The following is a 15,293-nucleotide window of genomic DNA, read 5'->3' as shown; positions in this document are numbered from 1 at the left end:
AGAGGGGAGAATGAGAGGCGGAGGGATGCGAGGAGGAGACGGCGCTCGGGAAGAGGGCACTGCATCGTCGCTGTCGTCAGAGCTCGGTTTCCCTCTCCATTCCCTCAGTCACCTTGCAGCCTCTCGGCTCTGGCACACAGCATCCTCATCCAATCCTGCGCACGCGCACACACACACACACACACACACATGCATACACATATACACACACAGCACGCTGCCTTGTCTGCACATGGAGAGGAGGGGCAGGAGAGAGAGAGAGAGAGAGCATGAGGAAGAAAGGGGGAGGGGAGAGAGAGTGGAGAGTGTGCGCTGCGCTAATGCAGAGATCCCCTGCTGCAGGAGGGAGAACTGGAAATGCCACTAAAGCACATATACATCCAAACGCAGGCACAAACACTGTACCTCGTCAGGCAAGAACAATGGCTCGGGTACCTTCAGCGGTAACAGACTGGGGGTAGGGGCTGTTTCTTCATCAGGCAGGCTAAATGAATCAATGCAGAATTTAGTGAGGGGGCGGGGTAAGGAGCAGCAGCTGGCCAGTTGGCTAGATGTAGAGGATACACAGGGACGTGGGCAATGTCACAGCCACAATTACCTCAGCTAATCAGATGCTGTGTGTGTGTGTGTGTGTGTGTGTGTGTGTGTGTGTGTGTGTGTGTGTGTGTGTGTGTGTGTGTGTGTGTGTGTGTGTGTGTGTGTGTGTGTGTGTGTGTGTGTGTGTGTGTGTGTGTGGATGGCCAGTGTTGCACAATGCTTGAAGACACTCCCAGACCCAGGAGTCCAAATGAGCTGCATCAGCGTCCGCCCAATACTGCAGCCACCGCCTCCAGAGCTCTGGCCCAGTCTCCATTCAAACGAGAGAGATCAGCCCACAGCATTCAGCAGAGAACGGCGCAGCACTGCAGCACACAGCCTCGTCGTTTGAGAAGATTCCCACCACCTCCGTTCGCACAACCACGTAAATATAGTACAACAATTACTCATCCTTGTTTCAACCCATCGCAGCGGCCAAAACGCTCGCCACAGTACAGCAAGCAACATCAGTAGCAATGCTGGAGAGAGAGACAGCCTGTTTTGTTATTTGTAGAACATTGTTGAGGCTCCATCTATGAAGTTAATATAATGAAATTATTTCCTCTGTTTTATTTTTTTCCCAAATTCTGTGTTTTTCGATTTAAGCATGTTTTGTCATCAGAAAAAGTGTCTAATTATACAGTGGATGACTAAAATGTAAACCATTTATTTGAAAATCAATGAATTTAAATAATTTTGATGTAACACAATATTGTACTATTTTTTTTTCATACAAGAAAGTGCTTGAATACAGTCATAAAACAAAACCTTCCATTCTTTACTAAAATAAAGTGCTCTAAATTCCTCAGTTTTTTGGATGACTGACAGGCGGCCCCTCCCCCAAGTTTCCTCTCAACACGTGTCTTGCGCTCTCATTGGCTGTGGCTCCCCTACAGGTAAGTTATGTAGCCTGCTAGCTGATGCATTGGGATAAAGTTGCACAGTGTAAACTATGCTAGCCGTCTAAGAGGGACATGAGTGTGTGTATGTATATGTTTATATGCATATGTGTTTATGTATACGTGTTTATGTATACGTGTATATGTATATGTGTTTATGTATACGTGTTTATGTATACGTGTATATGTATATGTGTTTATATATACGTGTTTATGTATGTATATGTGTTTATGTATACGTGTTTATGTATACGTGTTTATGTATACGTGTATATGTATATGTGTTTATGTATACGTGTTTATGTATATGTGTTTATGTATACGTGTTTATGTATATGTGTTTATGTATACGTGTTTATGTATACGTGTTTATATGTGTTTATGTATATGTGTTTATGTATACGTGTTTATGTATATGTGTTTATGTATATGTGTTTATGTATACGTGTTTATGTATACGTGTTTATGTATATGTGTTTATGTATACGTGTTTATGTATATGTGTTTATATATACGTGTTTATGTATATGTGTTTATATATACGTGTTTATGTATATGTGTATATGTGTTTATGTATATGTGTTTATATACGTGTTTATGTATATGTGTTTATGCATACGTGTTTATGTATACGTGTTTATGTATATGTGTTTATATATACGTGTTTATGTATATGTGTTTATGTATACGTGTTTATGTATATGTGTTTATGTATACGTGTTTATGTATACGTGTTTATATGTGTTTATGTATATGTGTTTATGTATACGTGTTTATGTATATGTGTTTATGTATATGTGTATATGTATACGTGTTTATGTATACGTGTTTATGTATATGTGTATATGTATATGTGTTTATGTATACGTGTTTATGTATATGTGTAGTGAAGCTGAGCCTCTCCCTCATCCAAACAGCAACACAGAGAGCAGAGGAGTGAAACAGTGTGCTCATAAATGAAACCAAAATACAGTGGCATAGTTGTCCATATTTTGTCAAATTCCACAATATTTTGCGGGTTACAGCTGATTCCATTTTATTTATCATTTAATTCCATGATGTTGTCCGTGTTTTCCGTATCGTTGAAAGTCTGTACTTTGCATTTTTAGGACATTTCTGCATTGTATACCATAGAGCCATATTAACATTTGTCAGGTGACTTGAGCTCTTGTTCTGTGTTTGCTGAATATATTATTTGTCAGCTGTATTCAAACATACTAGCTTATTCTCATGTATGGAGAGGCAAATGAATATAGCATATTTATGAGAGGCCGTTTAGGCCATAATTCATACGTGGTCTTACATACAATGTCAGAATCTCACACAAACACTATACTCTTTCACACACATTACCATACCTTCTGTCATACTCTCCTTCATTTACTGTCATACTCTCATACATAAATGACTATTCTCTCTAACACACACAAAAACACTCTCTTAAATGCACCATCATACTCTAATACACACACTACCATTCTCTTTTATAGTTGTGTGCGTGAGAGTATAGTTGTGTGTGTGAGAGAGTACAGTTGTGTGTGTGAGAGAGTATAGTTGTGTGTGTGGGAGAGTATAGTTGTGTGTTTGGGAGAGTATAGTTGTGTGTGTGAGAGAGTATAGTTGTGTGTGTGAGAGAGTATATTTGTGTGTGTGGGAGAGTATAGTTGTGTGTGTGAGAGAGTATAGTTGTGTGTGTGGGAGAGTATAGTTGTGTGTTTGGGAGAGTATAGTTGTGTGTGTGGAGGGTATAGTTGTGTGTGTGAGAGAGTATAGTTGTGTGTGTGGGAGTATAGTTTGTGGTATAGTTGTGTGTGAGAGAGTATAGTTGTGTGTGTGAGAGAGTATAGTTGTGTGTGTGTGTGTGGTGAGAGAGTATAGTTTGTGTGTGAGAGAGTATAGTTGTGTGTGTGGGAGGGTATAGTTGTGTGTGTGTGAGAGAGTATATTTGTGTGTGTGTGTGTGTGTGTGGGAGAGTATAGTTGTGTGTGTGAGAGAGTATAGTAGTGTGTGTGAGAGAGTATAGTTGTGTGTGTGAGAGCGTATAGTTGAAACGGAAGTGAGTTTGATTGAAAAGGAAGTAGTTCTAAATTCTTAGTTCCTGATTGGCTAACACATAGAAGAGGGATTTTACGGACACGGGCTGAACCATTGAGCTATGAGAAGATGGTGAACAGGGAGCGACTTAATGAAGCCATAGGGCTCTTAAGCAATATTTTAGATACTCCAATTGTTGTCACATCATTGTCAGAAATGGTGGATCAAAGACGACAGTCATCCACAGGGGCCCCTTCTAACTCCTGGCTAATTGAGAGAAAGGAAGAAATTGTCTGTCCAAAATCATGCTGTCAGGTCCCATGCTGTCACTTTCTCTTATAATGTTCTGAACACACCGCATTGTTATACTGAAAAAAATAGTAATGTCCTCCTCATTAGCCTCCACGAACAAAAACTGACCCTGAAAAAGAAGGTAAATAAATAAAAATATCATGGCTGCCTCCTATACTGTTCTTACAGAACTGTAAACTGTTACTTAAAAGTGCTACTTGTAGCTCCAATTTAGCTAGCAGTGCTCTGGGCAGGTACAGGTTTTGTTTTCAAGGCTGTAAGCCAATCAGGGAATGAGTATTTAAACTGTCTTCCTGTTCGATCAAACTGACTTCCTATATAATTATACTCTCTCACACCCAGTACAATGCCCATCATAATCTTTCAAAAACACAAACATTGTCTTTCACATACACTATAATTTGCTCTCACACACACTACTATACTCTCATATATACTTCAATTCCTCTCTCACACACACTATCATTCTCTCTCACGTACACTACTATACTCTCTCACACACACTATCATTCTCTCTCACATACACTACTATACTCTCTCACACACACTATCATTCTCTCTCACGTACACTACTATACTCTCTCACACACACTATCATTCTCTCTCACGTACACTACTATACTCTCTCACACACACTATCATTCTCTCTCACATACACTACTATACTCTCTCACACACACTATCATTCTCTCTCACGTACACTACTATACTCTCTCACACACACTATCATTCTCTCTCACATACACTACTATACTCTCTCACACACACTATCATTCTCTCTCACGTGCAGAAGTATTCTATCTTGCATACACTACTAGAGTATTATATTGTATGCTTAAGAGTATGATGTTGTCTATGTGAGAATAATAGTGTTTTTCTAAGAAAGTATAGTTGGGTATGTAAGTAAGTTTGATTTATGGCCCAGACAAAAGTGTGTGTGTGAAAGAGTATGATTGTGCATGTAAAAGTGCATAGTAATATGTGTGAAAGAGTTTGGTGGTGTGCATGTGAGATTTTGACTTTGTATGTAAGACCAAGTATGAATTATGGCCTACACGGCCTCTCATACATATTGAACATGTTGAATTGATACATAGTTTGCATTGATACCAATAATTTTTTTTTGTTACATTAGGTTATGTGATGTTATGCTCTGCATCTCAGCAGTACAGGGATATTCTCTTTCCGTTTTTCTTTTTTTTTTTTTAAACTGCAAGTCATGCTAGCTAAATCTAGCCCTCCACCACACTCACAGTGTCTCAGTGTGTGCGAGTCCCTGTTCTGATGCTGGTGAAGCGGCTTCGCTGTCTGAGACTAAATATAGCAGCCCCGTCTCAGACAGAATGATGTCATCACTGAGCTGATGTGCTGTATAACAATCGCCCACTAATGTGGTCTCTTTTTGTTTTTTTAAATACAGTTTGATCAGAGCCAATCCACTGACAGGATCCGATGTGAGGTTGGGTACGGCCGCGTTGCTGTGCCTGTAACAGCCTGCGGGTGTGTATCTATGTGGTTGCGCCTCCGCCTCTTCATCGCGGCTCCACCCTTTTCTCACTGACAGCTTGCGTGTCTTCATTTCTCACACTGGAACTGAGCTCTGGCAGGGGTGTTACTCCACAAACAGAGCTACCTCTCATCACTGCTGGCCGTGTTGCGTGCAAAAGCAACAAAACAACAAAAGAGCATGAAAGCAGCTCAAATAAAACACAGCAGGTACACAGCAGCTTTGAAAGCCGGCACACATCTGGCCTCAGGTATCGTGCGCTAGAATTGCCACTGTGCGTCATGCACATACAATCGTTGAGACTAAAATCTGATGTTAGGTGATTATTGTTGTGTTGTTTTTTGCACTGGTTTTGTTTTAGAAATCAACAGTTTGGATTGTTATATGCATAAGTTAGCTTGCTTTTTTTTCCAATTACAGTTTTTCTATGCTCTTTGCCCTCAAAATCTGTTATTACTTTTATATGACCCTGACTTTAATAATTTAAGTTTAAATATTGATACTTTCCACAGCAATGTGAGGCAGAATGTTGAGGTCAGGTTGCAAATTTAAAAAGTTTATAAAAAAGGGTAACAAAGCTAGGTAACGTTAGCAATAGGGAATTTATGATATAGAGTGTATTCAGATGTGATGAGTGATGAATTTATGACCCCATCACACACACACACACACACAAAAGCAGTTTAAAGCTGTCTAATCTACAGTGGAGCTATATTTTTCTGTACTTTTTCCAATGGTAGTGATGCTTGACTCACTACCGGCCCCACAAGAAGACAAGCCCATGTGGGTGAAAAATAAGCCAGCTAATCCAAAAAGCCACCCTGCCTCTAGGTGATGCCTTTCTGCTTTGTTGGTTCTATCAATGCTCCTGCTGACTACCCAACTCTTCCAAACCAATCAACGTTCCTGCTGCCAAAAATATGTAAAATGCCTCATTTACTGACTGCCACAAGATTTCTCATTAGAAAGACCCACCTGCCAGCAAGTGTAAACTAAATACTGTATATAAGAAGTGGATCTAGTCAACGGGATGTCACCTGTTGGCTTGTGGACTGCGGTTTTGAAGCATCAAGTTTAGCATTTTGGCCGTCGCCATCTTGGTTTTTGGCCGTTGGCTTTTTTTTTTTTTTTTTGCAACCAGTAGTGACACAAGAGGGTGGAGCTAAGTGAAACCGAACACTGAATAAGATATTTTTAGGCGTCCAAAATGTTTTTATTAACTTTCTTGACGTGAAAACACACAGTGAAAGGGTTAAAGTCCTAAGACGAAAACACCGACAACTCCCAGACCTTACATTGCCATGGTAGCAACCTGTCAATCACAAGTTAGCCACGCCCTAAAGCATACAGTGCTTTTGGTCTATTGACTCTAAATGACCATATTTAATTGACCATAATTTACTAAATGAACATCATCCTGTACTGAAGAAGACTTGAAACTAGCGATGGAGACCATAAACAGCAAAGGTTTTATGAAATGACTATACGTTAAATCACCACTGCGTTATAAGTTATGTGTTGTCATTTCAATGAAAATGTAAGGGATTTAATTAGAAATGTATGGATGACAACATTCAGAAGGATGGATTAAAACACGACCTGAATACGTCTTGTATTGATGTGTGGAAATGTAAACATATTCACTTAAAGATAAAGTATGAATAGTAAACATATAATGCTTATATTATATGTATTGGATGACTAAGGCTAATATATAAGCAAGTTTTCAACTTATTTATTAAAAGTCACTCACAGCATTTTTTTTTCTATTCAAGATTTCCCTTTTAGATGTGCCTTGAATAAACCTGGAACCTGGACACCTGGAGGATGGTTATTTATTTTGGGCCTGATAAAAGCACTTGGCAGCAAACACCACTAATGACAGAGGATGGAGAATCTGCTTAGGTGCAGCATTCCACCTCTCCTGGGCGTCAAAACAAAATATTACATCCAATAATTACGCCTGGAAGTGAATCTTGATCAGAACTTGCAGGCGGTGGAGAGGGTGAGTGACGGGAAGAGAGTTTTTTTTTAAACAACACAATGTTGGATTCCATTCCTATTTTCTACCCCCAAGAAGCAGGAAAGGGCTCAGGGGATTTGCATACAAATGAAGGGGCCTGTTTTGGCGTGCACTGTTCTGTTTATCAGATTAAAACTAAAAGGAACCGAGGGGAGCGAATCTCCGCGTTCAGAATATCTAGTTTCTCTTTTCACTGCGCCAGAAAATCAGAGGAAGGTTGTGGGTAATGAGCAACGTCTCCCTAGGTAACAGCACAAAGATACATTTCACCACAGACTTTTTTACAAAGATTCTATTGATGTCCTGTCTGTGTTTGTTATTTTGTGACAGTGAAAACTGCTACATGTGATCCTATAACAGGGGGAAAAGTAACCACTCACCAGGACATGGGCCAAAGGACTGACATGAAGATGAAAGATGGAGCACGCTACTTGTTCATTTTCATAAGGAAAAGGTTGTCAGGGTGCATGTACATGAGTTTACTTGTTTGACACATTTTTGTAATATTCCTAACACCTACTTGCACTTTAAAATGAAAGAAAACAGAAGCCCCACAAAGGGAAAAATGGCAGCAGAAGCTACAGTGTTGGTTGAAAATAAGGTTGTTGGAACACTTGGTGTCTTTTTCTGTATATGAAGGAGTAGAATAGTGAGCATGCAGTAAATAAAATGCTTTAAGTTGCCACTAATTGGGAAAGAGGCCCCCTCACCACTGCAGAGATGCGGTTGTGTCGCAGGTTGAGTTCAGTCAAACCGTCCAGGCCCTGCAGGTTTTCCACTCTGCATATGCCGTTTCCCGCCAGATTCAACGCTCGCAGCTCGCTCAGGTGAGACATGTTTTCTATCCTGCAGATCTGGATGAAAGCACAGCGAGACGAAGGTATTACATACCATAAAACAATGTGACATCACATTTTATAAAATGATATTCTACGTTTAGAGGGATAGACAGAGGGAGGCAGGGAGGCAGGGCTGGCAGAGCGTAGAACAGGAATTGATGATTCATGATTTCTTTAGCCCGCTGCATTTTGTTTGCGATGCCTGAGGCTTCACCTTTCCACTCACTCATTAACCCTAGAGTGAACCACTCCACGGCTACAATCAGTATCACTTGTGAATATCTTGAATGGCTGGTATGCAGTCAGTCGTGTGACCTCACACATCGTAAAAACAAACAATTAGTCGAGGGCCGGTCAATGGTGACATAATGCACAGCTCTCCCCGCTCCTCTGTATGGGAGAGAATAGTTAGGGGCCCCTGTCATAATGACACTTCATCATCAGGTGTTCAAGGATTCTGTCAAAATGCAATACCCAACAATCAGTTCTAATGTTAAATACAGTAGGTGGATTGGAATAGAACTGAAACGTTGTTAAAATAAGCAACAAATATGACTGTAAGAACCTAAACATAATTTTTTTTTTAGATTATGTTTAGGCTCATCTTTTCAGAAAAGAGAAATGTTTTGGAAGGCAGGCTGTGCTAAAGTTTCTGGGCTTTGGACAAGTTAGTACGGCACTCCCACATGGTCCACGAAATCTTGCAGGTTCATACGTGTAAAAACTAAGGAAGATTTAAAAACAAGAAATACACAAACCTACAGGGAACATAATATGTGCTTTCCTTGTAGAATTCAGGCAGGCAGTCATTACAAAGATAATAGTGCATAGTAGTTTCTGGCTTGAGAGGGCTATGTTCATTAAATGATAAAATATTCAGAATCAAAAACCAGGGAGGGCAGACTGCTACTTTTGCTTGTTTGAGATGCATGCACAAGTGAGCTGACAGTGGGGGGGGGGCATATACACAGGTGGGTGACAATAAGCTGAGTGCATGTAGTTAACCTGGTCAAGTCTGCCGACGGGTACAGCAGAGTGAGATCATCCCGCTGCATTGAAAGGCCTTCACTTTGGTTGTATTGTGGTGTCACAGCTGAATGCTTTCAGTCATCACACACAATGGCACCTAAAAGGTTAGAAAGGAAGGCTTGTGTGGTCCACATATCAGGAAGGAAAATGCATGAATGCTAAGCAGCCGGTGGATGGAACACAGCTCCACGCTTAGTGAGCCTTCCCTGCATATATTATGGCGAGCAAAACAATAAAAAAAGAAAAGGCAGACATCTTTACGGCTGATGTCTCGAAAACTAGGCAACTTAAACCAAAACAATCTGGATTATTAAATAGCTCTACAGGTAAAAGGAATAATATGTATTTTGGGGTGAATTTATTAGGAAACTTTTGTGTGAGAGGTGTCATTAATGACAGCAAAGCGTCGCAGAGCATGCTTGTTCCAGCTTCACCCCAACCCAAAGTGCTATGCTTACCAAACATGACAGATAAAGTCAAACTTAATCTCATCTTGATTTTTTAGGAGGGATGTAGTTACTTCCACCATGCACACGGGCTTAACAAACCTCCACAACTCTGTGATACTGTCCCTTTGTCTTACAGGCCCCGTAGGGCATTCTCCAATGTCTTCTGTGGGTGTTCAAGTCAAACTGCTCGAGCGGAAAAACACCATCGCAGAATTTGAGATTGGTTAGCCAACATTGTCGGGTCACATCGTAACCCAGACACTTGGTCACCGAGGGCCGAGTGTGCGTTGGATGCACGCTCCCAAAGAGAATATCTCCTTTTGAATGCTTCAAGAAAACCGGAAAGGAAACGACATCCTGTTATGAAAAAAATGATGTGAGACTCCCTGCTAGAGGATGGGAGGAAGAGGGGGATGATAGTGATTGATGTACTGCCTGCGGTTAAAGCGTGTACACAAAATGAAAAAGGACCAGCAGCCGGCCAAAAGCGACCGAACAACAACCGCAACATTATTTTAATCCATTAAGCCATTTATTCCCTCGCTGACTTCACTCGCGCCATCATCTTGCGTCATCATCTTGCGTCATCATTCCACAATACAATTTGCGTGGTCGGGTCTCAGGTGAGTTTGGAAAACGTTGAGTAAAAGGTTATTGAACAGTTATTTAAATGTGCAAAACAGGAGGTGTTGAGGTAAGCGAGTGAAAAGCAACCTGTCCTGGTCGGAACGATAGATTTATCATCTGCTCCCCAACAGGCGCCTGCCAACAAAAATGGCTACCTCTGAATGCAATGTGCTCTCATTACCAACATGGACGGTACAAAAACAAATATAGATTAGACTATTATCAGAATTGTTTAAATTAACTGTAGAGATGTAGTTAGGTAACACAACAAGTGGTCAGGAAAAGATAACAACACTGTGAGCAGTCGCTGAATAGTGAGCGAGGCGCCTGCTTATGCAAAGAGCGGCCAACATCAGAGCGGGAGCGGAGTCCTACCAGGTCTCTGGAGGAGCTCTCTGAGGAGCGGCGTGGGCGGCATGCTGGCAAAACACTAATTTGTCCGAGGGAAGCCTTTCTATTATCTGCCTTTTCCAGGAGATGCTGAAATCCTCATCGGACATCAGCGTTGCTCACATCTTTTTTAGTTTCCCAGGCTTTTAACATGAGCGAGCCCAGGTTCTATCGTGGAGGCTGAACAAAGAGCCCCCAATAACAATTTTAGACTCAAATTAATTGAAGAGCAATATATCCGGCGTCAGCTCATCACCATTCTCAATGCTGAAAACACAGAAAGCAGTTGTGCCGGTTGTGTACATTATGTTCAGGCCAGTGAGGAGATGGATGTGGGAGTAGACCCTTGATACGAGTCTGTGGGTTCTGATGGCGTTCGATCCTTTGTTCTCTATCAGGGCCAAAACAAAAGCTGAAGTCAAGTCCCTAAAAACTGATGTAGGTGAACAGCTGATCATAAAACCCACTAGAGTTTAATAAGACATTGCGAAATCAAACAGAGACAGCAAAGACAATTCTTTTGGGGTCAATCAATCTACATAATAGAGCTGCACCATTGTGAGATGTGGTAGGCAGAAGAAACAAGTGGCTACAAAGCCCGCTCCGAATTAATCATAATGTCGGGCCTGTTTGACGTCAAAAGATTAGTTAGCAACTTTGTGGAGGAGGTGAACTAAGGCTATCCACTTTTGCTCAACTTTACAGCTAAAACTCATAATCTGCAATTACAGCAATACCCAGCTTAGTGACCAAGACCAAACACGCCTGTAGAGTAGGTCGGAGGATAGTGAAGGAGCAGTACCTGATTGTCATGCAAATCCAGGATGTTCAGTTTGGACAGGCCTCCCAGGCAGCATATCTTACTGATTCTTAGAAGTGACATAAAATGGAAAAGATGACATAAGAAATGTACATGTAAATTCAATTTGTCACTTTTTTTTCCTAATTCTTAAATGCACTAGGTGCATGTAAGCGTTAAGTACAAGCAAAAGAAACCTGTGTGTGTGTGTGTGTGTGTGTGTGTGTGTGTGTGTGTGTGTGTGTGTGTGTGTGTGTGTGTGTGTGTGTGTGTGTGTGTGTGTGTTTACTGAACAGGTACCAAGGGGAGAACAGCCAACTGGCCCACAAGCATATTAAAAACAGAGACTGAATGTTCAGGACTGTCTATCAAATTACACCTAAGGATGAAAGGCTTGATTATCTCAAAGAATGCCAATGGAAACCTAAATCAGTGGCATTCTTTACTCTTCAAGAACCACATACGGCTACGGAAGGAGGTCAGAAAAGATAAATAGATAAATGTCACAATCTACAGAGAGTTTAACAAATGCCAAAAGTTCGTCTTGAAAGATCTTGATGTCTTTCACAATGATTCTTCCGTCCTTTTGAATTGCAGATTACTAACATCGTAATGAATGCTTTTCTAAATATAACTGGGCCACTGCTGCCGTGTACGATATGTCAATATTGTCATTTGATGTCTTTGCACCTACTCTGCAACTTTTGCTTTACTACCTTAAATATGAACTGTAAAATACTACCTGCCTAACAGCGACAAAAACTTGACTTGTGAACTCACCTGTTCTTCCCCAGCATAAGGATCCTGAGAGAGCTTAGAGATTCAATGCCAGTCATTTCAGAGATGTGATTGTCGTACAGGTTCAGAAAAACGAGCTGTTGCAGATGTGACAGATGCTGGATCCCTGTGATTAGATTGTGCTGGAGGTTGAGAAGCTGTAGTTCATCCATAACACCCAGCTGGGGGCACTCTTTCAGACAGCGCCTGGGAGGTTATAAAGATCAGTTTTTGAATGATTTAGCCTTTTCATGGTTGACTACAGTTCAGGACATAACAGCTGTATTACACCTTCAAGGCATTGACATTAGTTGAGCAAATTACCGATTTAACATCTCACTGTACATGATGTACTGATTGGCTTATATCTGCTCTGTCACCAATTTGTCAGCAAACGCATATCTTAGAGCAGTGGTTCTCAAATGGGGGTACGTGTACCCCTGGGGGTATGTAAAAAATATATTTAAAATTAGCATCCATTCAGAAATCCTTTAAAAATTGTTATTTAATAAATATTCAATAAAATATAAGTGTAAGTTCATAAACTGAATTTAATGCAACAATGCAATCGTCAGTGTTGACAGTTTAATAAATCAGACACTGATGGCAGAGCGCTTAGTATTACATCTTTTTTTCAACCTAAAATGCTTTGCGCTGGTTAGGGGGTACTTGGCTAAAACAGTATTTCACAGGGGGTACATCACTGAAAATAGGTTGAGAACCACTGTCTTAGAGACAAGGGGCGGGTATTCTAAGGAACTTTGCTGCTCCCTGGTGGCAATCTAGAGCACTTGCCATTTTAAGTGAAAGTGCTTTCATTTCTACTGTAAACACTGACAAGCATGACTTCATAAAACCAACAATCACACAAGAGTATGAACAACAATGCAAGTAAAGATACAGAGAACTGCCATGGCACGTGGCATGTCAATCATACTTCCAGATTACAGTGACAGCCAATGTGATACACAGATAAATCCTAAAAAAGAGACCTGACGTACCTGTCCATGTCGATTCGTTGAAAACTCGATGCAAAACTGTGACAGGACGATTGAGGGAAGGGAAAACCAGGGACCGCATTGTATTTAAATCCCCCAGAAACACCTGATATGGACATTACACACTGAGTTCAGGATACACAAAATGTCACACTGCAGCCATGTACTGCTAGCCATGGATGGCCCTGTCTTTAGCCACAGTGTTGATGCTCTTTTTGCTCTATTTACAATGTATGTGTATATATATATATACGTTTGTATGTGTATATATATTTCTGTATTTATGTTAGCCATGGATGGCCCTGTCTTTAGCCACAGTGTTGATGCTCTTTGTTTTCTCTATTTTCAAAATAATTCTATTATTTTCTATTATTATAATATCTAATATTTTGTATATATATGTTTGTATGTGTATGTATATAGGTGTGTGTGTGTGTGTGTGTGTGTGTGTGTGTGTGTGTGTGTGTGTGTGTGTGTGTGTGTGTGTGTGTGTGTGTGTGTGTGTATCTATTTATAAATTATTTTTTAGCCATGGATGGCCCTGTCTGCCCTGTCTGTAGCCACAATGTTGATGTTTGCTCTATTAACAAAATGATTCTGGTGACTACACATCTAATCCCATTCTATTTTCTGAGTGACGTTGCTATATTTACCTGCTGGCTGAGCACGGTTTAAGGTATTCCCGTAGTAAGTGGCCCCTGCACTGTGGGTTGGTCTCCAAGATTTGACTCTGGCATCTTGTGTAGCATGTGACACTGCATCCCAACCGCGTTGAGCACCACATCCTCGTGGTCCTGGATTGTGTGCAGGGGGGTCTGTGGAGCCACCGGCGAAGGATGGCACCGGAGATGTCTGGGCGAGTCCTCTGCATGCATGCAACCTGCTTTCTGCAGAGATGTGGGGGACAGAACAGAACAAAAGTGTGCATGCAGAGGACAGGATTATGCACATTAAGGGAGACAGCTGAAGGTGCACTGGGTCAGGCTTAGGTGGGGCAGCTGTGGCGTAGTGGAGGGCAAGGTAGTTCTCCAATCAGAGGGTCAGTGGTTCAACACCCGGCTACATACAGTACACTTAACCCCAAAGGCTTGCTTGGACTGGATGTTGCATGAATGTTAGTTAGAGTCTGATGGTGGCACCTTGCATGGTAGCCTGTCATCAGTGTGTGAATGTGTGAATGATATGTAATATACTACTGATTGTAAGTCACTTTGGATAAAAGCGTCTGCTAAATGACTGTAATGTAATGTAATGTCTATGCTTACCTGGGAGGCAATGAGCCACGACTCCTTCTTCTTGGGAGTCAATCTGCAACACAGTAAACATGATGCACTGAGAAGCAGGCCCTCAACCACACATCTGTCTCTCCGTGTGTCCCTTGTGGTGACTCACCATCCTCTGGGCTCCCTCTGGTGATCTGACACCTGTCAGGTGCAACTTGCAGCTGTTGACCTGCAGAAAACATGTTTATGTAATTAAATGATATTATTATATTAAGAGTGTATAGCATGGTGCTTCCAGGTAAAAGTGCATTAATGTCGGTATCCACCATGGGGGTGAGAAACATGGATCTCTGGCTGGCTCTGCTGTGTTTCTGAGCTCGCATCTCTCTGCCCTCAGCTCGCTCCGACTCCATTGATAAAACTTCTTGTGGAGACGAGACAAGCCTTGTTGCCGGGGCAACGGCGGCGTTGCTAGGTTACGCCCACTTCCCGTGTCACTGAAAAAGCACTCCGTGGGGAAACCACTCCTGGAATTGTTTTTGGTCAGCTAGTTTGGGCTCAGTTTGGTTTGCGATTCTTTTATATATATTATATATATAAGTAATCAGTTGTTATTACCAAATACTGTGGCTGTGCATTGTAGAAGACACACGTGTCAAAATGTAGTTCTAAAAGCTTCTATTTGAGTTTATATGTTGAGGCCAGGTGTCCCCCCCAAAATATGAGCACTGGTGGTTTTATGGTTCTAAGCTGCAAATGTAGTTTTCTGTATGGACTGAACATGGCACAGGATAAAATAATAATGGATTTT

General features: G+C 41.3%; 1 protein-coding gene across 1 annotated transcript in view; it reads right to left on the bottom strand.

Moving 5' to 3' along the window:
• Window positions 1-14,895, bottom strand: part of LOC129107032 (leucine-rich repeat-containing protein 49) — a 33,949-nt gene extending 19,054 nt beyond the window's left edge. The window contains exons 1-8 of the mRNA XM_054618377.1: window positions 14,809-14,895; window positions 14,652-14,711; window positions 14,525-14,567; window positions 13,913-14,146; window positions 13,263-13,365; window positions 12,265-12,468; window positions 11,488-11,554; window positions 8,062-8,205 (exon numbers count right to left, since the gene is read on the bottom strand). Of these exons, the coding sequence (XP_054474352.1) occupies window positions 8,062-8,205; window positions 11,488-11,554; window positions 12,265-12,468; window positions 13,263-13,365; window positions 13,913-14,146; window positions 14,525-14,567; window positions 14,652-14,711; window positions 14,809-14,895 (942 nt within the window). The remainder of the gene's footprint in view (window positions 1-8,061; window positions 8,206-11,487; window positions 11,555-12,264; window positions 12,469-13,262; window positions 13,366-13,912; window positions 14,147-14,524; window positions 14,568-14,651; window positions 14,712-14,808) is intronic.
• Window positions 14,896-15,293: the final 398 nt, after the last annotated feature.

Source organism: Anoplopoma fimbria, chromosome 2 (genome assembly GCF_027596085.1).
Source record: "Anoplopoma fimbria isolate UVic2021 breed Golden Eagle Sablefish chromosome 2, Afim_UVic_2022, whole genome shotgun sequence".
NCBI classification, from domain to species: Eukaryota; Metazoa; Chordata; class Actinopteri; order Perciformes; family Anoplopomatidae; genus Anoplopoma; species Anoplopoma fimbria.
The sequence above is the reverse complement of the archived record's forward strand: the minus strand, read 5'-3'. Positions and strand labels throughout refer to the sequence as shown.